The sequence below is a fragment of the Muntiacus reevesi genome, chromosome 2 (assembly GCF_963930625.1).
Source record: "Muntiacus reevesi chromosome 2, mMunRee1.1, whole genome shotgun sequence".
NCBI classification, from domain to species: Eukaryota; Metazoa; Chordata; class Mammalia; order Artiodactyla; family Cervidae; genus Muntiacus; species Muntiacus reevesi.
The window spans coordinates 262,062,652-262,085,555 of NC_089250.1; the positions used below are offsets into that span (position 1 = coordinate 262,062,652).

Here is a 22,904-nt window from a genome sequence, read left to right on the forward strand (position 1 = left end):
ATTAAAGAATTTTCAAGGCAGCAAGAGAACACAAAGTCACAAGAGACTTTAAGACTATCAGTTGACTTTTCCGCAGATTCTTTGCAGGCCAGAAGGAAGTGATATGATATGGTCAAAGTGCTGAAAAGGAAAACACGGCAACCTAGGATACTCTGCCCAGTAAGGTTATCATTCAGAGTTGAAGGAGAGATAAAGGGTGTTGCAGACAAGCAAAAAAGTAAAAAAGTTCATCAATACTAAACTGAACTTACAAGAAGTGTTAAAGGGTCTTGAGTGAAAAAGAAAAGGTTACAACAGAGTAACTTTTTATTGGAAGTAAGAATTTGAAAGGAAGGAAAAATCTGACTAGTAAAGGCTGTGGATCAACCACTTAAGTAAGCTAGTATTATAAAAAGGTTAGAAGACAATATCTGTAAAAATAACTCAAACTACAATAAACAGTTAAGAGATAAACATTAAGATGTAAAAATATGGCATGAAAAATGTAAAATGTGAAGGAAGGGAGTAAAAAAGGTAGAGTTTTTTTTAGACTACAAAGGGACTTAAATGACTTAAATATAAATATTTAAGTCATTTAAAAATGTAAATATAAATAAACTTAATTATCAGTTTAAAATAAGTATATATAGATATAAGTCAACATATAGAAACTCCATGATAACAATAAATTAAAAGCCTATAATAGATACCCCCCCAAAAAAAACTAGAAAGAAAGGAATATAAGCTCAACACAAAAGAAAATCATCAAACCAAAAGGGAAGAGACTAAAAGGTGAAGAACACCTTCCTTCCATTACCCTCATAGATAGTAAAACAAAAACAGGGCATCCTTGTTCTTGAATGTTCCTAGCAGTTCCATTCACAACACCCAAAATGTGGAAGCAACCCACATGTCAATCAGCTGGTGAGGGAACACACAAAATACACATTGTGTGGTATTTCCACACAATGGAGTACTATTTGGCCATAAAATGAATGATGTACTGATACCTGCTACAGTATGATTCAATCCTGATAACATTAAGCTAAATGAAAGACCCAGAGACAATCACTTACTGTATGATGCTATTTATATGGAATTTCCAGAATAGGTAAATTCACGTGAAAAAAAAAAGCATACTAATGGTTGTTGGGGGTCAGTGGGAGGAGAGAACTGGAGACTGACATATTTTAGCAGGATGGAGTTTTGTTATGGGATGATGAAAATGTTTTGAAATAGATGGAATTGATCCTTACACAACATTATGATTGTACTAAGTGCCATTGAAATGTACATCTTAGAGGGAGGAGCTAAGATGGAGGAGGAATAGGATGGGGAGACCACTTTCTCCCCTGCAAATTCATTGAAAGAACATTTGAACGCTGAGCAAACTGCACAAAACAACTTCTGATCGTTAGCAGAGGACACCAGGCGCCCAGAAAAGCAGCCCATTGTCTTCAAAAGGAGGTAGGACAAAATATAAAAGAAATGTACACCTTAAAATAGCTGTGGTTAATGTTACAATGTGCAAATTTTACCTAAAAAGAGAGACAGGCAGCACAGATAGCCATTGTCCAGAAAGAACAGAATTTTATTTTGGTTTCACTGGTTTTGGAGGATAAGCTCAGAGAGGTAAGAGATATTTTGGAGTCATGCAGCGCAGAAGTTAAGGGTTGAATTAGTCATTTCAATTCAATGGAGGAGGAGCACAGGGGTATGCAGAGTAGATGGAGACAAGGGGAGGGAGGCAGGAGACCTGGTTCTGATGCTGCTGTTCTGGGTAAGCTTAGATCTAAATCTTGCCCTCCTCTGGGGCCTTAGTTACTCTAACTGTTCTAGGGATGGTGGTAACACTAAGTTATTGAAGGTAATTCTTTTTTAAAAATTTTATTTATTTGTTTGTTTTTGGCTGCACTTGGATCTTTGTTGCAGCATGTGGGCTTTCTCTCTAGTTGTGGTGATTGGAGACTACTCTCTAATTGTGCTGCTCGAGTTTCTCATTGCAGTGGCCTCTCTTGTTGCGGAGCACAGGCTCTAGAGCAAGGGCTTCAGTAGATGTGACCCACAGGCCCAGTTGCCTTGTGGCATGTGGAATCTTTCCAAATCAGGAACTGAATCTATGTCCTCTGCACTGGTAGCTGGATTCTTTACCACTGGACCATCAGGGAAGTCCAGCCCGTATTTCTTGACCCTGAAATATCCTCAGTCAACAGTGCAGGCCACCTAGGGATGAGTGGCGACTACAGCAGGCTGAATGATGGAGAGACCACAAAAGGGACTTTCCATAGGAGAAAATGGTGGAGCAGGGTGGAGCCTGCACGTATTAATTCCGGACAGGGTCAGGGGCCGGATGCAAGGACTCAGAGGACATCTGTGCCTCTTCTTGCCCTCCCCGTCCTCTGCGGGACAGGAAGCGGACCTGGAACACAGGGGGCGCTCTCCCCAGCCCATTCTCCCTGGGCGTGAGGTCGATGTCTTCAGGGGCCTTGGGAGACCCCAATGAGAAGTTCTGCAGCAGAGAGGTCAAGAAGAGGAAGAGCTCTGAGCGGGCCAAGCTCTCACCCAAACAGAGGCGTTTTCCTGCGGGTGTAAGGGAGGGAGTATCATTGGAGGATAAGATCAGAGAGGTTAAGGGAGCTATTTTGGAGTCACACAACACAGAAGTTGAGGGTTGAATTAGCTACTTCAACTTGAAGAAGGAGGGGGGCAGGGGTGTGCAGAGTAGATGGTGACAAGCAAAAAGTAAAAGTTCACCAACATGAAGCTGAACTTGAGAACACTTGGTTGCCCCACTCCCCGAAACCCCAGGATATTGGCATGTTCATTTACATAGATTTACACACGAGGTGTTCTGATCCTATTCTTGTCCTCAGTACCAATAACACCAACAACATCAGTAGGGGCTGAGAGTGGGGGCGGGCATAGGGTGAGCAGTTTGCACATTTCTATCTTGTATTTCAGTTCTGCCTCCTCTGGGATTATCCAGTACAGTGGCCTTCTCTGTTCCTCCTGGTACCAAGTCCTTTCATGTCTCAAGTTCTTTCATTTTTTGTGTGTCTCTTGTTAAGTATACTGTCAACTAAACCAATTTATGAGAAAAAAAAAGTGAAAACGCTGGAGAAATCTGTGGCAGTATGCTCTAGGTATGAGGACCATGAGAGAGGGGTTCAGGGGAGCTGAAACTTCTGGCATATCCTGGAGTAGGTGGGCACCTGGCTGATCAAATATTGACCTATATCTGATCATTTGCTCTAAATTTCTCAGTGTCCCCACTTTTCTGGCCACCTTGACCCTCCTCCCAGCTCCTCGGTCCTGCCCACAATCAGCAGCCAACAAAGTCAGCCTCCCAGACCCAATCCCCACACCCCAACCTGTGGAGGTTCTGATTGGTCATGCCCTCGTCATGCTTATAAAGACTTGAATAGCACTCTGTCCACCTTTGCCTCATTTTTCTGAATCTCAGAACACCTACTCATATCTTCCTGCATGATGAGGTTGACCACCACAAATTGTCCCATCAAGGTGGAGCCCTAAGTATCCACAGACTTCAGCACAGGCTGTGTCCACTGAAATAACCAAGGGTGAGGCCAGCATGTCCCTGGGCTGGGCTAGAGTTTCCACTGTATCCTGTTGACCCGCAGTCTCATGAGAAGGAAAGGAGCCCAGAGAGCTGTCTTGTGTGTATGGCTAAATTCACTATGCTTCATAAGCTAGTCATAGATCATCTCTGGGTGTATAACATCTCAGCTACATGGAACTTGGATGGGATTTTCTTAGTCCCATGAAGTGAGGGCTAAACTTATGCCTGTCATGCTGTTTTCCCTCTGTCTTCCTGTTTCAGGATAGAGTCCTCGTTAACTCCTTTTTCTACATGACTGTGATGGTTTGGGATGGGCATGTTGCATGATCAGGAAAACAATCTTTTGGTTTTAAGTTGCTGAGATGTTCAGAAAGTTTATCACAGCTTAGCCCTGCCCTGACCTCCGTAGATCATGACTTTCTACAGGGTCTTGGGCAAGTCCCCTGAACCCTGAGCCTCTCTTTTTCCAATTCTATAAGAGAGAGAATGAGTCAACACTCAGACATCAAAGGAGAAAAGCAATTTGATCATCTTGACAGGACCTGAAAAGATTATTAATATTCAATATAACATCCTGATCAAATTTTTCAAAAAATAAAAGCTTGTTGTAAAATAGAGATTAAAAAGATCTTTCCTTAATTTCATTTAGAATTGAGAAAAATTGGGACCTTCTCTAGCAGTCCAGTGGTTAGTACTCTGCATTTTCACTGCAGGGGACACAGGTTCAATTTCCAGTCAGAAATCTAAGATCCCATAAAATGTGCATTGTGGCCAAAAAAGAGAATAGAATTGAGAAAAATATATGGTAGAATCACTGACTCAATGGACATGAGTTTGAGCAAACTCTGGGAGATAATGAAGGACAGGGAAGCCTGGCATGCTGCAGTTCATGGGGTCACAAAAAGTCAGACATGACTTATTGACTGAACAATGAAATATGTTAGAACAGCCATAAAATATCTGGAATAGATCATAGCCATCATTAAGCTTAAGAGAGAAAATAAAAATATTTTCCTTAAAGTTAGAAGTCAAGGAGAAGGAAATGGCAACCCACTCCAGTATTCTTGCCTGGAAAAGTCCGTGGACAGAGGAGCCTGGCGGGCTGCAGTCTATGGAGTTACATGACTGAGCATGTGTGCACGAGGGTAGAGGGAGATGGGTTGGTAACAATAAAGTGGTAGAACTGAAAAAAAAAGTCACTACTTTTTCTGTCACTACTATTACTTCACATGATTCCAGAGGTGCTAGTTCATGATATTAGGGAAAACATGTGACTTTAACACAAGAAACAGAAAAGTCAAAATATCATCATTTGCAGATGCTAACACCAATTATTTGGAAAACCCAAGAGAATGAAAAATGGTTATTTGTAAAAGTAATATAAGAAAACTGTCTGGTTATGACAGAAATATACATTTCAAAATACCAATGGATTTCTGATATACCTATTCTAAAAATTTAAAATCCTACACCAAAAAATTGCTGTCAACTTAATCGTGTCCTTTCAGAATTTATATGTTGCAGCCCTAACTTCCAACGCAATGGTATTTGAAGAAAGGATCTTAGAAAGTAATTGGGTTGATCTCTTTTTGGCCGCCCCTCACGGCATGTGACATCTTAGCTCCCTGACCAGGGATGGAACCCATGCCCACTCAGTGGGAGTCTGGGGTCTTAACCACTCAACCATCAGCAAAGTCTGGTTATTAGGTTTGCATGCATGCTTGCTAAGTCACTTCCATTTTATGGACTGTTTGCGACCTATGGACTGTAGTCTGCCAGGTTCCTCTGTCCATGGGATTCTCCAGGCAAGAATACTGGAGTGGGTTGCCATGCCCTCCTCCTAGGGATCTTCCCAATCCAAGGATCGAATCTGTCTGTGTCTTACCTCTCCTGCTTTGGCAGGCAAGTTCTTTACCACTAGCACTATCTGAGAAGCCCATAAGGTTTAGATAAGTTCATTAGAAAAGTTCCTTAGGCCTCCATGAGGGAATAGTGTTCTTCTTTGTTTGTTTGTTTAAAAATTATACCATTTTGTATTCTCTAAACTTTCAACAATACGTTAGCTTTATAATCAGAAGAAAAAGCTACTAAAGAGCAAGAAAGGAAGGAAGGAATGGAGGGAGGCAAGGAGGAAGAATGCCCTCATGCCCTCATGTGGTAAAAACAATTCCAAGGAATTGAGTTCTTTTTTTTTTTTTTCTGGGAACCGGCTTTATTTGCCTTGGAAGCCTCTGGCTGGGAGTCACACAGCCCCCAGAGGGCACCTGTGCCTGCCCTTGCCGACAGAGGACAGCAGGCTCTTCATCTATGAATCTGATGCTTTCCTGCAGTACCCACCACATGGCGGCTTTCTGCTGTCTCACATTCTGAGCTTCCCAGGGTGGAATCTGTCTTTTAGGACATGTGGCACTTGCCCCATGAGAATGGGACATGGCGACTGTGGGGTCAGGAATTGAGTTCTTATAGAAGAGGAAGTAATACCAAAGCCCTCACTCTACCACGTGAGGTCATAGCAAGATGGCTGCCGTGTGTGAGCTGGAAGACAGACCCCATGAGAACTTGACCATGCTGGCTCTCTGAGAACAGACCTCCAGCCTCCAGAAATATAAGGAGATGAATTTCTGTTGTGTAAGCCACCCAGTCTGTAGCCTTTTATTATGGCAGCCTGAGCTGATAAAGAGGTTCTATCAACAATAGCAAAAATCTCTTCTCATGTTTCTTAGGAATAAATCTAGCTAGAAGTATTCAAAACATATTTTTAAAAAAAATTCAACTGATATAGAGTTGATTCAAAGGAAATGTTGTCTTCTTGACTGTGTGTGTGCTCAATCGTGTCCAGCTCTTTGTGAGCCCACAGACTGTAGCCTGCCAGGTTCTTCTGAACATGGAGTTTCCCAGGCAAGAATACTGGAGTGGGTTACCATCTCTTCCTCCAGGGGATCTTCCCAACCAAGGAGTTGAACCTGTGTCTCCTGCATTGGCAGGCATAGTCTTTACCATTGAGCCACCTGGGAAGCCCTTCTTCTTGACTGGGCTGTCAAACTTATTCAAATTTGTAAAGCTGTCAAAGTTATTAAATGTAAACTACAAATTCAGGTTAATCTTAATAAAATTACAGGGGGAGTTTTTGAGACTTTGACAAAATAATTCCAAAGGACACTTGGAAGAAAAACAAAATATGTTTAAAATAACCATAAAACTATCTATAGAAGAGGAGTAATACAGAGAGACTAGCAACTGCAAAATATTAAAACATATTTCCTGGGTAGAAATAGTCAAGCAGTATTATATAGATAGAAAGACAGATCAGTAAATGAACCAGAATTAGATCTACTCAGATTGAAATTTTTTGATATGATAAATTTCAAGTCAGTGACTAAAAGTTGAATTATCTTATAGATGATTGAATTAGGTTTTGTTGTATAGTTGCCCAGTTGTGTCTGACTCTTTTGCGACCCCATTGCCTGTAGCCCACCAGGCTCCTCTGTCCTTGGGATTTCCCAGGCAAGAATACTGGAGTGAGTTGCCCTTTCCTTCTCCAGGGGATATTTCTGACCCAGGGAGCGAAACTGTGTCTCCTGCATTGGCAGGTGGGTTTCTTACCACTGAACCACATGGGAGACCCGATTGAATCAGGGCACACATGCAAATCCAAGAACGAATATTCCTTCAATCTCTGTTCTTTAAGTGCCTTCTGAACCTCACAGTAGTCCATGGCTCGGATTAACCATTGACAAACAAGAAATAAATCATTGAATCTTCCTTTCTTTTTACTATTCTTTCATTTTCTTACCTATTGTCTACGTATCTATCTGTGTATTCATGTATGTACCTATTTATCTACCTACTACCTATCCATCTAAACCTTTGTGTTTGTATACATACTAATAAAAGGACATCTTCTGTTACTAATAAGTCTGATTGAGTGGTAAGTTACAGGTGATTTTCAAATTGAATTTTATTCTTTCTTGCTTTGTATAAACTAGAAAAATAGTGGTTATTTTAATTTTCAGAGAAAATGTGGGAAATGCCTTTCCCTGATCTTAGCACATAACAGGTGCTTGGTAATGGATCATTTATTTGTCTGTTATTTTGAATGTGCAAGTGTGTGTCTGTGCTGCCACTTTATCTCTGTCGCTGAGTCTCCATCTTCCTCCTCCATCATACCTCATCCCTTCTTTTTCCCTTCACACTCTTTGACTCTGTAGATGTCTTTCTCTATCCTTCAGAGTTGTCATCTTTTCCTAAAAACGTTCACCTGGTGTTTGGAGTTGGATCAAGAAAGAAAGTCACACACAGAGCGTGGGTGAGCAGGCACTTTCATGGGGAAGAAGGAGCATGACTTACCCATGGAGAATGGGATGAAGACTTCCGGCCTCCTGAATTTGCCCTGTGCATTCAGGAAGTGGTCAGGATAGAAGGCATTTGGCTTCTCAAAGTGGCGTGGGTCTTGGAGGGCAGAGCTCAGGATGGGGTACACCGTAATGCCCTAAGAGGATGTTAAAAACAAGTGGAACCGTCAGTTCATCAGTTCAGTCGCTCAGTGGTGTCTGACTCTTTGCAACCCCATGGCTGTCAGGGCCTCCCTGTCCATCACCAACTCCCAGAGTTTACTCAAACTCATCTCCAGCTTTTATAACAGATTGAGAAGGAAGAAGTACCCAACCTGCAGTATATTTTCAGATCTGTGTTCTATTTCTGGACAAGATAAACAATTACTGTTTAAAAAACAAAAAAAAAACCCTCATCTCCATTGAGTTGGTGATGCTTTCCAAACATCTCATCTTCTGTCTACCCTTCTCCTCCCGCCCTCAATCTTTCCCAGCATCAAGGTCTTTTCCAATAAGTCAGCTCTTCACATCGGGTGGCCAAAGTATTGGAATTTCAGCTTCTAACATCAGTCCTTCCAATGAACACTCAGGACTGATTTCCCTTAGGATGGACTGGTTGGATCACCTTGCAGTCCAAGGGTCTCTCAAGAGTCTTCTCCAACACCACAGTTCAAAAGCATCAATTCTTTGGTGCTCAGCTTTCCTTATAGTCCAACTCTCACATCCATACATGACTACTGGAAAAACCGTACCTTTGACTAGACAGACCTTTGTGGGCAAAGTAATGTCTCTGATTTTTAATATGCTGTCTATGTTGGTCATAGCTTTCCTTCCAAGGAGCAAGTGTCTTTTAACTTCATGGCTGCAGTCACCATCTGCAGTGATTTTGGAGCCCAGAAAAATAAAGTCTGCTACTGTTTCCCCATCTATTTGCCATGAAGTGATGGGACCAGACCCCATGATCTTAGTTTTCTGAATGTTGAGCTTTAAGCCAACATTTTCACTCTCCTCTTTCACTTTCATCAAGAGGCTCTTTAGTTCTTCTTCACTTTCTGCCCTAAGGGTGGTGTCATCTGTATAACTGAGGTTATTGATATTTCTCCCAGCAATCTTGATTGCAGCTTGTGCTTCATCCAGCCCAGCATTTCTCATGATATATTCTGCATATAAGTTAAATAAGCAGGGTGACAATATACAGCCTTGATGTACTCCTTTTCCTATTTGGATCCAGTCTGTTCCATGTCTAGTTCTAACTGTTGCTTCCTAAACTGCATACAGATTTCTCAAGAGGCAGGTCAGGTGGTCTGGTATTCCCATCTCTTTCAGAATTTTCCACAGTTTGTTGTGATCCACACAGTCAAAGGCTTTGGCATAGTCAATAAAGCAGAAATAGATGTTTTTCTGGAACTCTCTTGCTTTTCTGATGATCCAATGGATGTTGGCAATTTGATCTCTGGTTCCTCTGCCTTTTCTAAACCCAGCTTGAACATCTGGAAGTTCATGGTTCACGTATTGCTGAAGCCTGGCTTGGAGAATTTTGAGCATTACTTTGCTAGTGTGTGAGATGAGTGCAATTGTGCGGTAGTTTGAGCATTCTTTGGCATTGCCTTTCTATGGGATTTGGATGAAAACTGACCTTTTCCAGTCCTGTGGCCACTGCTGGGTTTTCCAAATTTGCTGGCATATTGAGTGCAGCACTTTCAAAGCATCATCTTTTAGGATTTGAAAGAGCTCAGCTGGAATTCCATCACCTCCACTAGCTTTGTTCATAATGATGCTTCCTAAGGCCCACTTGAGTTCACATTCCAGGATGTCTGGCTCTAGGTGAGTGATCACACCATCATGATTATCTGTGTCATGAAGATCTTTTTTTGTACAGCTCTTCTGTGTATTCTTGCCACCTATTCTTAATATCTTCTGTTTCTGTTAGGTGCATACCATTTCTGTCCTTTATTGAGCCCATCTTTGCTTGAAATGTTCCCTTGTTATCTCTAATTTTCTTGAAGAGATCTCTAGTCTTTCCCATTCTATTTTCCCTCTATTTCTAGTTTTCCTCTATTTCTTTGCACTGATCACTGAGGGAGGCTTTCTTATCTCTCCTTGCTATTCTTTGGAACTCTGCGTTCAAATGGGTATATCTTTCCTTTTCTCCTTTGCTTTTGACTTCTCTTCTTTTCACAACTATTTGTAAGGCCTCCTCAGACAGCCATTTTGCCTTTTTGCATTTCTTTTTCTTGGGATTGGTCTTGATCCCTGTCTCCCGTACAATGTCACAAACCTCCATCCATAATTCATCAGGCACTCTGTCTACCAGATCCAGTCCCTTAAATCTATTTCTCACTTCCACTGTATAATCGTTAGGGATTTGATTTAGGTCATACCTGAATGGTCTAGTGGTTTTCCCTACTTTCCTCAATTTAAGTCTGAATTTGGCAATAAGGAGTTCATGATCTGAGCCACAGTCAGCTCCCAGTCTTATTTTTGCTGACTGTATAGAGCTTCTCCATCTTTGGCTGCAAAGAAGATAATCAATCTGATTTCGGTGTTGACCATCTGGTGATGTCCATGTGTAGAGTCTTCTCTTGTGTTGTTGGAAGAGGGTGTTTGCTGTGACCAGTGCATTCTCTTGGCAAAACTCTATTAGCCTTTGCCCTTTTTCATTCTGTACTCTAAAGCCAAATTTGTCTGTTAAGCTAGATGTTTCTTGACTTCCTACTTTTGCATTCCAGTCCCCTATAATGAAAAGGACATCTTTTTTGGGTGTTAGTTCTAGAAGGTCTTGTAGGTCTTTATAGAACCATTCAACTTCAGCTTCTTCAGCATTGCTGGTTGGGGCATAGACTTGCATTACCGTGATGTTGAATGGTTTGCCTTGTAAATGAACAGAGATCATTCTGTCGTTTTTGAGATTGCATCCAAGTACTGCATTTCAGACCCTTTTGTTGACCATGATAGCTACTCCATTTCTTCTAAGGGATTCTTGCCCACAGTAGTAGATATAATGGTCATCTGAGTCAAATTCACCCATTCCAGTCCATTTTAGTTCGCTGATTCCTAAAATGCCAACATTCACTCTTGCCATCTCCTGTTTGACCACTTCCAATTTGCCTTGATTCATGGACCTAACATTCCAGGTTCCTATGCAATGTTGCTCTTTACAACATCAGACCTTGCTTCCATCACCAGTCACATCCACAACTGGGTGTTGTTTTTGCTTAGGCTCTGTCTCTTCCTTCTTTTGGGGTTATTTCTCTACTGATCTTCAGCAGCATATTGGGCACCTACTGACCAGGGGAGTTCATCTAACAGTGTTCTATTTTTTTTCTTTTCATAGTGTTTATTGGGCTCTCAAGGCAAGAATACTGAAGTGATTTGCCATTCCCTTCTCCAGTGGACCTCATTTTGTCAGAACTCTCCACCATGACCCATCCATCTTTGGTGGCCCTAGATGGCGTGGCTCATAGTTTCATCGCATTAGACAAGGCTGTGGTCCATGTGATTAGATTGGTTACTTTTCTGTGATTGTAGTTTCAGGGCTATCTGCCCTCTAATGCCCTCTCCCAGCGCATACCATCTTACTGGGGTTTCTGTGACCCTGAACCCAAATGACCACTAACAAAGAGTGGCTGAATCTATTATGGTGCCTCCACAGCTGATTATGAGCTTCATCCACTGTGCAGCTCTATAGTTGGTGGCAGGAATGTTGAAATGACTCTCCCCCATTTGGTTACTAGTGTCCCATCCCTCCAGGTATTTTCTCACCAACCACCCTGATTCCTCATCCCCAAGACCCTTTGGTCTACTTTATGATCCATCAACTAAAAGGTTCACATCTGACTCAGCAGAGCCCTATAAAGAGCTGCTCCAAGACTGGGGCCAGAATATAACCTGATGGGTGCTGTTCGTTTGGTGATTCAAAACTCTGGAAATCACCTCTAGATACACCTATACTCAGCAATGTAAGCTACCACACATACACACACACAAAAATAAGTTATAACCATAGGCATTGACCTGAACAATATATCCACAACAAACTGTTGTATTAGAAAAAGAAATGCACACTCACATACACACACACACACACACACACACACACACACACACACACAAATTGAAAATTGTGCTAGATGCACAGAAAGACGAGGTCACTCAGTTGCAAAGTGACTGTCACAGTATGAGCCAAATGCTGTGTGTATGGATATATATAAACACATGGGTTCATATAAACATTAAGAAAAAATGATTTTCAAAGGGTTTAAAAAACCAACTCTACTGTATAACAAGCTTCAAAAGTATATTCTACTTTCTCCAGCAAACCTAATATCGTGTAAAGGTAATAAATACGACTGAACAAAAGAAAGAAGACTTCATTATATTTCTCTTCTCTTCCATAGAAATCTGGAAATGAAAATTCTTATCATAGTCCAACAACCAGATATGAAACATAGGATTGGAGGCAGACAGCACCTGCAATCAAGATTTGTGACCCTGCTGGTCTCACCTTAGGGAGGTAATATCCCCGGAAGTGAGTGTCCTTGATGACAGAGTGGGGGACACCAACAGGGACTAGGTCACTGAATCTCTGAATCTCGTGGATGACGGCATCTGTATAAGGCATTTTTGGCCGATCTTCCAGAGCTGGGAGACGGTGTGCACCAATCACTCTGTCGATTTCTGCCTGGACTTTCTCTGAGAACAGTTCAGGTGGGAGGAGGTTATGTCAATAAATGCCCATAACAGTGCACTCAACCAAGTGACCTGAAAATGACCTGCAGGCTGATGAGAGGGTCTTGTAAATTCTTTTCTAAGATGTTGGGTTATCATTCCTCTCAATGAAAGCATCAAAAAAGATATCATAAGCTTGTTTGTGGAGAAGTCTTGTCTGACATTTCTACTCTAGTTATGACAGAGGGTAACTGGGGTGAGGACGGGTGGGTGGAAATTCATTCAACGCTTAAGGGTGCTTTTTGCTTTTCCAACTAAAAAGGAGTTCTAGCTGAAACTGGTGTCATCTCCTTTTGTCTCACTCATGTGCTATGTGATCTTAGATAAGTCATTCCCTCAGGCTGGCCTTAAATTCATCCTTATGAAAGAATGGAGTCTGATGAGGTGAGAGTATGTCCAAGTCTGATCTGCAGACCATCAACTGAGAACCAATGGAGAGGCTTTTTAATTAGTTGTAAATTGGCCATTTCCTTCTCCATGTAAATTGGCAATATATGTGAAAAAGTCAAATTCTTAGTTCACAGAAAAGAGTAGTTGACGAGAATCCTGTACTTTAGTAGACAGCAAAATGCACTGCAAAAGGTAATGCTTTATGTCAGGAGCATTCTTTGAAAACCACAAGGCACCTTACCATCTCTCAGGACAGATTGCAAAACACTTCATAAGTACAAACACGTCTACCCCAGACGGTGCTTGCCTGCATGAAAAATTCTTTGTAAAGTAAATCCTAAAGTGCTTTGTCAACTTTAAAGAGCTTTGTCCCTAGCAAACTCTTATTACAAGTTACAAGTGCCTATGTGCTGTGCTTAGTTGCTCCGTCATGTACGACTCCTTGCAATCCCATGGACTGTAGCCCACCAGACTCCTCTGTCCATGGGGGTTCTCCAGACGAGAATATTGGAGTGGGTTGCCATGCCCTCTTCCAGGGGATCTTCCCAACACAGGGTTCCAACCCAGGTCTCCCCCATTGCAGGAGGATTCTTTCCCAGCTGAGCTACTAAGGAAGCCCTCTAGGGGTGATTTTTTTTTCTCCCAGATCGCTCAGGACAGAAGTTATCGGTCTTAGCCTGTCAGCCTTCCAGAATGGCCTTAAAGACCCTCATTCCTCCCCGGCCCCAACCTCCCATATGCCCAGCTCACCTAAGACATCAGGGTTCTTAAGGAGGAGTAGGAACCCAAAGCAGAGTGTGGAGCTGGAGGTCTCTGTACCAGCAAAGAACAGTGAGAGCACCGTGTGAACGAGGTTCTCCTGGTGAAACTCACTCTCAGGATCTGAGTGCTCCTAGAGATGGGGATGGGTGATTCATAACATTTCCCTCTGCAGAAATTCCCAGTTTCTGAGTCTTCTTATCTCTCTACCAACACCATGTTCCTCTGTGCCAGTTATTCTTTTTCTTGAACCTTTTTTTCTCTAATCAAGGCCAAAAAGCTACCAAAAGGGTGAGCTCCAGAGTGAAAGTGCCTGGACTTCAAATTCGGACCTTAACATTTACCATCAGTGTGTATTTGGGCAAGGAATATAACCTCTCAGTGCCTTAGCACATCCTCATGGAGTTATTTTGATAATGTATGATAAACTCAATGAAAGTTAAAGGTTAATTTGTTGATGTCATTGCTGTTGTTGATTCTCTCTGTCCTTGGATGTCATTGCACTCCTGATTGGCCTTTGCAGCTGACACTCCAGGGATATTGCTGAAGATATTTAACAGCTAGTAAGCACTTGCCAGAACAGACATTGGTCTCAATCAGTTAAAACAGATGTGGGCTTCTGACCAATCAGAACAAACTTAGTTCTGTGCCTCTCAGAATTGGGGGAAGGAGTGAGATCCATCTCAGAGCAACTTACTGGGCTACATGTTAACTCTTTGGTCTTAATTTCTTTAAAAGCATTCCAGAAGGAAGGCTTGGAGCGGATTAGGAAGGAGTAGAGGGGAGGGATTGGACCAGGGACTGCTTGCTAATACTTAGGAAAGTATTTAAATATTTAAAGAACACATACATCCCACACAAATATACGAGCTCAATGTCAGCAGTGTGTCCATCACTCTCTTTCTGGTTCCCCCGGGGCAGCCATTGCCTTGTCCATATTTAACAACTGGTATGGCTCTTGCCAGACCAATCAGAACAGACATTGGCCTGCACCAATCAAAACAGACATTGGTTTCTATCAGTCTGAATATACATGGAGCTTGACCAATCAGAACAGACTTGACTCTGTCACAACTTGGGGAAGGAGTGAGCTGTGTCTCAGAGAAAGTTTACTGGGCATATGTTAACTGCTTAGTTACCATCTCTTTAAAGGCTATTGGGAGGAAGGCTTGGGGAGGTATAGGAAAAAATGGAGGATTGTGGACCTTGGCTTTCTTGCTAATCCTTAGAGAACTACTTCAACATTTAAAGAACAGGTACATCGCACCCAAAGATATCAGTTCAATGCCAGTACGGTTTCCATCGCTCTGTTTCCCACCCCCAACGCCCATCCGGGGCAGGCCTTGCCTTGTCCATGCGAAGCAGGAAGGAATCAATGAAGTCCTTAGGGCCACTGGGATCCAGCATCCTCTGGTGCCTCTCCATGTTCTCAATGATAAAATCTTTCACTTCTTGAAGCATGCTGTACAAGCGGGTGTGTGTGCCAGGAAAGTGTTTCAAGATGCCCGGGAAGATTTCAAACACCTACAGGGCAGCAGACAAGGTGCAGAACCCATTGTACTCACTGGGCTGGTTCTATGAGTGTTGATGTTCTGAGCTGCACACGTAGCAACATCTAAAGGGCATCATTCACCCTGTGGACTTGGAGGGTGTGCCTCCCAACAGAGTGCACACCCGCACACTCATACACACACATGCACACACACACACACACACACACACACACACACACACACACACACAAACAGTGGTGCTTGGACCTCTGCACCCAGCTCCAGTCACTCTCACATCTACTGAGGTTCCTTCTCTGGAAGCCTGTCCTTGTCCAAGGCCTGATCCTGATCCCCGAACTGACGGATGGCCTCACCTGGAAGGGCCACTAAACCTTCCATGTTTAGTGTTCAGGATCAGAAAGTATCTGATCTTTTCATGGGGTCCACCACCCTGATTGCTGGGCCACTATGCAGTTGATGACTCACCTGGGTATAGAAGGAGCAGAGAATGATGAAGATTTCATTAAGTAAATGTAGCAACCGTAATAGTCTAGGGTCTTGGTAATTAAAACGCTCACCAAAGACAATGGAGCAGATTATGTTGGCGCTGATGGAATTAAAGAGGAAATGAGGATCCAGGTAGGCCCCTGAGGAGAGAGGTCTGTCAGGGGGAGGGGTCCCCTGCACAGTCCTTCTTGTTGGCTCTGACCTGACTGGTGCCATCTCATCCTAGTTGGTGCCATCTCATGCTAGCTTCTTTGATTAGTTTCTTTGTCTTTCTCTTGGCTGACTGGGCTTTCATTGGGTATCTACGATTTTCTTTCTGAAAGTCTCCATCTCTGGGTCTCTTGTTGCTTTTCTTGGTCTGTGTCTTGGGCTGACTTTTTCTGGACTTTCTCTGGTCTTTTCATTCACTCTTTCTTTCAGACTCACTCCTTCTTCTCTGTTCACTTGCCATATCTTTGTAGCCCCTCTCCTTAACCTCACTGACATTCTGTGTCCCCTAACTTTAATAACTCCCTACTCCCTTTACTTTTTTCTTTTGCTTTTCCTTGCAGTTTCTCTTCCTAGATTTATTGTGTCACCTTCTCCATATCTGTCTTGCTTTTGCTGTGTTTCTCTCTGTCTATGCTCTCTGTGCTTCTGTCCACTTTCTCTGCCTCTCCCTCTCTCTTTGCTAGTCTCTGTCTCTCTCTGTTTTTCCTCATTCTCTTTCTCCTTTTCTGTCTCGATCTCCTTCTCCTCTCTTTTTCTGAACCTGTTTCTGCCTCTCTCTCTCTTTGTCTCTGAATCTCTCTTTATCAGACATATGCCCTCTCCCCCTCTCTCTCACCCCATCTCATCCCCACCTCCACCCAGCCTGCACTCACCCTGGGATTTCTGAAGCTCCTCCACCAGACACTGAGCCTCCTTCTTGATTCGTTCCTCAATAGTCCGCTTCCCCATCCCAAAGTCCTTCATGGTGGTCACAGAGAATCGCCGTAGAATCTTCCATGACTTTCCATTGGCAAAGACGACACCTGATGGTGGGGCATGGAAGGAAGGTTCAGAAGACACATGGGATAGTCCTTCCTCCTCTCCCTAATCCTCACCCTCATCCCCCACTCACCTGTTCCCTGGAAGACAGGGTCAAGGATGGCGATGTGCCCTCGGCCAGAGAATGCCTCGGCCTGATCCACCAGGGCCTCCCTCATCGCCTCGTACCCCCACAGGATGACAGCAGGCCGAGACCCCAAGTAGACAGTAAAGACATCTCCATATTTCTCCCGTAGCTGTAGGGGCAAAGTCCAGGTCTCACTCTCTGACTCAAGAGAAGGATCGCCACCTCACGCCTGGATCACACCTCCCAGTTAGCCTACCCTGCAGGCTGCAGCCCCATCAGGGAAGAGCAAAGACTGGAACTCTGTGGTCTCCTCTGTACCTCATATATATCACCTGACTCCAAGCATCTGCCTCTGTTGACTTTACCCTGAGCTCTCCCAGCTTTGCTTTCAAGAATTACAGAGGGCATGGTCCTAAGTTGGCAGAGGAATAGGACAAGGAGACCACTTTCTCCCTGACAAATTCTTCAAAAGACCATTTGAACGCTGAGCAAATTCCACAAAACAACTTCTGAATGCTGGCAGAGGACATCAGGCACCTAGAAAGCCAGCCCATTGTCTTCGAAAGGGGGTAGGACAAAATATAAAAGATAAAAAGGGAGACAAAAGAGTTAGGGACAGAGACCCATCCTGGGAAGTGAGTCTTAAAAGAGGAGAAGCTTCCAAACACCAGGAAACCCTCTCACCGGCGGGTCTGTGGGGAGTTTTGGCATCTCAGAGGGCAACATAACCAGGAGGAAAAATAAATAAATAAATAAAACCCACAGATTATGTGCCTAACAGCAACTCCCAGCAGAGAAGGAGCCTAGACACTAGCATCCACCTCCAGCAAGCAGGGGCTGAACAGGGAGGCGTGGGCTGCTTTGCTTAGGGTAAGGACTGTGCCTAAAAGCCCCAAGGGCAATCTGAGAGAGCTAATGTGAGATAGCAACCCAAACTGGGATAGCCGGGGGGGGGGGGGGGGGGGGAAGAGAGAGAGAGAGAGAGAACTATCCCACAAAAAGCCCGGCAGCCAGAGCTGGAAAGGGTCAATCTCGGCCCCAGAGGGGCATCCTCCTCTACCAAACTGCGAGCAGTTTGGATTCTGGACGTTCGACATCCACCAGGAGGGTCACAGCCAGAGATCAGCTTCCCAGAAGAGACACACAGTACACCTGAGATGGCGCGCCTGCTGCGTACCCAGGAAACTGAGTGGCTGGGATGGGGGAGGCAATAAGAGACAGCCACTACCTGGGGAGAGTGCGCTCACCAAGCCCCTGGTCCCTGAGCTGCTTGGACCGGGGAAGAGCACAAAACGCAGGCCCAACCGAGTCTGTGCCTTTGTGGAGTACCTGAGAACCTGAACCTGAGTGGCTTAGACCTGGGAAATGCACACAACCCAGGGCCCACTTTAGACAGTTCCCCTGCAGAGCAACCTGGAGCCTGAGCAGTGTAGACTGGGAAAGCACACACGCCATGAGCAGGGGCAAACCCAGTGTGGCTGAGACACTGCTAGCACTCCCCACACACGCCAGTGATATTTGCTTGCAGTATTCCTCCCTCCCCACAGCACAACTGAACAAGTGAGCCTAAATAAGTGACCACCTTTGCCCCGTTGTGTCAGGGCAGAAATAAGACACTGAAGAGACCTGCAAGCAGAAGAAGTCAAAATAAACAGAGAGAACCACTTTGGAAGTGACAGGTACAACAGATTAAAGCCCTGTAGTTAGCACCGACTACTGGAAGGGGCCTATAGATCTTGAGAAGTATAAGCTGAAACAAAGAACTATCTGAAACTGAAATAACCCCACATTGTCCACAACAACCCCAGAGAAATTCCTAGGTATATTTTTACTATTATAATTTAAAATTTTTTTTAAATTAAAAAAAATGTTAAGTCCTCTATTACTCCTTTAACTTTCATTTTTATAACCTATTATTACCTTGCAAAAAAAAAAAGGACCCTATTTTTGAAGCAAACTTCATATATATTTTTTTAATAAATTTTGTGATTTTTTTTTTAATATTGTATTTTTGAGAGTCTAACCTCTACTCTGGATTTTTAATCTTTGCTTTTTGGTATTTGTTATCAATTTTGTACCTTTAAGAATCCAATCTTCAGTACCCATTTTTACTTAGGAGTGTGATTAATGGCTTGATTACTCTCTTCCCCTTTTGACTCTCCTTTTTCTCCCCCAGGTCACCTCTATCTCCTCCCTTCCCCTTCTCTGTGAATCTCTTTGTGTTTTCCGGGCTGTGGAGAACATTTAGGGAACTGATTACTGCCTAGATCTGTCTCTTTCCTTTTGATTCCCCTTCTTCTCCTTCTGGTCACCTCTATCTCCTTTCTCCCTCTTCTCTTCTCTATGTAACTCCATGAACCTCTCTGAGGGTTCCAGACTGTGGAGAGCACATAGGGAATTGATTACTGGCTAGATTGCTCTCTCCCCTTTTTTTTTTTTTTTTTTTTTTTTTAATATTATTTTATTAGTTGGAGGCCAATCACTTTACAACATTTCAGTGGGTTTTGTCATACATTGACATGAATCAGCCATATAGTTACATGTATTCCCCATCCCGATCCCCCCTCCCACCTCCCTCCCCACCCGACTCCTCAGGGTCCTCCCAGTGCACCAGGCCCGAGCACCTGACTCATGTATCCCACCTGGGCTGGTGGTCCGTTTCACCATAGATAATATACATGCTGTTCTTTCAAAACATCCCACCCTCACGTTCTCCCCCAGAGTTCAAAAGTCTGTTCTGTATTTCTGTGTCTCTTTTTCTGTTTTGCATATAGGGTTATCGCCACCATCTATCTAAATTCCGTATATATGTGTTAGTATACTGTAATGTTCTTTATCTTTCTGACTTACTTCACTCTGTATAATGGGCTCCAGTTTCATCCATCTCATTAGAACTGATTCAAATGAATTCTTTTTAACGGCTGAGTAATATTCCATGGTGTATATGTACCACAGCTTCCTTATCCATTCATCTGCTGATGGGCATCTAGGTTGCTTCCATGTCCTGGCTATTATAAACAGTGCTGCGATGAACATTGGGGTGCACGTGTCTCTTTCAGATCTGGATTCCTCAGTGTGTATGCCCAGAAGTGGTATTGCTGGGTCATATGGCAGTTCTATTTCCAGTTTTTTAAGAAATCTCCACACTGTTTTCCATAGTGGCTGTACTAGTTTGCATTCCCACCAACAGTGTAAGAGGGTTCCCTTTTCTCCACACCCTCTCCAGCATTTATTGCTTGTAGACTTTTGGATAGCAGCCATCCTGACTGGCGTGTAATGGTACCTCATTGTGGTTTTGATTTGCATTTCTCTGATGATGAGTGATGTTGAGCATCTTTTCATGTGTTTGTTAGCCATCTGTATGTCTTCTTTGGAGAAATGTCTGTTTAGTTCTTTGGCCCATTTTTTGATTGGGTCGTTTATTTTTCTGGAATTGAGCTTCAGGAGTTGCTTGTATATTTTTGAGATTAATCCTTTGTCTGTTTCCTCATTTGTTATTATTTTCTCCCAATCTGAGGGCTGTCTTTTCACCTTACTTATAGTTTCCTTTGTTGTGCAAAAGCTTTTAATTTTCATTAAGTCCCATTTGTTTATTTTTGCTTTTATTTCCAATATTCTGGGAGGTGGGTCATAGAAGATCTTGCTGTGATTTATGTCGGAGAGTGTTTTGCCTATGTTCTCCTCTAGGAGTTTTATAGTTTCTGGTCTTACATTTAGATCTTTAATCCATTTTGAGTTTATTTTTGTGTATGGTGTTAGGAAGTGTTCTAGTTTCATTCTTTTACAAGTGGTTAACCAGTTTTCCCAGCACCACTTGTTAAAGAGATTGTCTTTTTTCCATTGTATATCCTTGCCTCCTTTGTCAAAGATAAGCTGTCCATAGGTTCGTGGATTTATCTCTGGGCTTTCTATTCTGTTCCATTGATCTATATTTCTGTCTTTGTGCCAGTACCATACTGTCTTGATGACTGTGGCTTTGTAGTAGAGTCTGAAGTCAGGCAGGTTGATTCCTCCAGTTCCATTCTTCTTTCTCAAGATTACTTTGGCTATTCGAGGTTTTTTGTATTTCCATACAAATTGTGAAATTATTTGTTCTAATTCTGTGAAAAATACCGTTGGTAGCTTGATAGGGATTGCATTGAATCTATAGATTGCTTTGGGTAGAATAGCCATTTTGACAATATTGATTCTTCCAATCCATGAGCACGGTATGTTTCTCCAACTGTTTGTGTCCTCTTTGATTTCTTTCATCAGTGTTTTATAGTTTTCTATGTATAGGTCTTTTGTTTCTTTAGGTAGATATACTCCTAAGTATTTTATTCTTTTTGTTGCAATGGTGAATGGTATTGTTTCCTTAATTTCTCTTTCTGTTTTTTCATTGTTAGTGTATAGGAATGCAAGGGATTTCTGTGTGTTAATTTTATATCCTGCAACTTTACTATATTCATTAATTAGCTCTAGTAATTTTCTGGTAGAGTCTTTAGGGTTTTCTATGTAGAGGATCATGTCATCTGCAAACAGCGAGAGTTTCACTTCTTCTTTTCCTATCTGGATTCCTTTTATGTCTTTTTCTGCTCTGATTGCTGTGGCCAAAACTTCCAACACTATGTTGAATAGTAGTGGTGAGAGTGGGCATCCTTGTCTTGTTCCTGATTTCAGAGGAAATGCTTTCAATTTTTCACCATTGAGGGTGATGCTTGCTGTGGGTTTGTCATATATAGCTTTTATTATGTTGAGGTATGTTCCTTCTATTCCTGCTTTCTGGAGAGTTTTAATCATAAATGAGTGTTGAATTTTGTCAAAGGCTTTCTCTGCATCTATTGAGATAATCATATGTTTTTTATCTTTCAATTTGTTAATGTGGTGTATTATGTTGATCGATTTGCGGATATTAAAGAATCCTTGCATTCCTGGGATAAAGCCCACTTGGTCATGGTGTATGATTTTTTTAATATGTTGTTGGATTCTGTTTGCTAGAATTTTGTTAAGGATTTTTGCATCTATGTTCATCAGTGATATTGGCCTGTAGTTTTCTTTTTTTGTGGCATCTTTGTCTGGTTTTGGAATTAGGGTGATGGTGGCCTCATAGAATGAGTTTGGAAGTTTACCTTCTTCTGCAATTTTCTGGAAGAGTTTGAGTAAGATAGGTGTTAGCTCTTCTCTAAATTTTTGGTAGAATTCAGCTGTGAAGCCATCTGGTCCTGGGCTTTTGTTTGCTGGAAGATTTCTGATTACAGTTTCGATTTCCTTGCTTGTGATGGCTCTGTTAAGATCTTCTATTTCTTCCTGGTTCAGTTTTGGAAAGTTATACTTTTCTAAGAATTTGTCCATTTCATCCAAGTTGTCCATTTTATTGGCATAGAGCTGCTGGTAGTAGTCTCTTATGATCCTTTGTATTTCAGTGTTGTCTGTTGTGATCTCACCCTTTTCATTTCTTATTTTGTTAATTTGGTTCTTCTCTCTTTGTTTCTTAATGAGTCTTGCTAATGGTTTGTCAATTTTGTTTATTTTTTCAAAAAACCAGCTTTTAGCTTTGTTGATTTTTGCTATGGTCTCTTTAGTTTCTTTTGCATTTATTTCTGCCCTAATTTTTAAGATTTCTTTCCTTCTGCTAACCCTGGGGTTCTTCATTTCTTCCTTCTCTAATTGTTTTAGGTGTAGAGTTAGGTTATTTATTTGGCTTTTTTCTTGTTTCTTGATGTGTGCCTGTAATGCTATGAACCTTCCCCTTAGCACTGCTTTTACAGTGTCCCATAGGTTTTGGGTTGTTGTGTTTTCATTTTCATTTATTTCTATACATACTTTGATTTCTTTTTTGATTTCTTCTATGATTTGTTGGTTATTCAGAAGCGTGTTATTTAGCCTCCATATGTTGGAATTTTTAACAATTTTTTTCCTGTAATTGAGATCTAATCTTACTGCACTGTGGTCAGAAAAGATGACTGGAATGATTTCAATTTTTTTGAATTTTCCAAGACCAGATTTATGGCCCAGGATGTGATCTATTCTGGAGAAGGTTCCGTGTGCACTTGAGAAAAAGG

The 22,904-nt window shown here is 42.3% G+C and overlaps 1 protein-coding gene across 1 annotated transcript in view; it reads right to left on the reverse strand.

Moving 5' to 3' along the window:
• Positions 1-2,302: 2,302 nt before the first annotated feature.
• Positions 2,303-22,904, reverse strand: part of LOC136157502 (cytochrome P450 2B4-like) — a 28,783-nt gene continuing 8,181 nt past the window's right edge. Inside the window, exons 2-9 of the mRNA XM_065919366.1 lie at positions 16,870-17,032; positions 16,631-16,780; positions 15,747-15,907; positions 15,115-15,291; positions 13,759-13,900; positions 12,395-12,582; positions 7,907-8,048; positions 2,303-2,559 (exon numbers count right to left, since the gene is read on the reverse strand). Coding sequence (XP_065775438.1) covers positions 2,303-2,559; positions 7,907-8,048; positions 12,395-12,582; positions 13,759-13,900; positions 15,115-15,291; positions 15,747-15,907; positions 16,631-16,780; positions 16,870-17,032 — 1,380 coding nt within the window. The remainder of the gene's footprint in view (positions 2,560-7,906; positions 8,049-12,394; positions 12,583-13,758; positions 13,901-15,114; positions 15,292-15,746; positions 15,908-16,630; positions 16,781-16,869; positions 17,033-22,904) is intronic.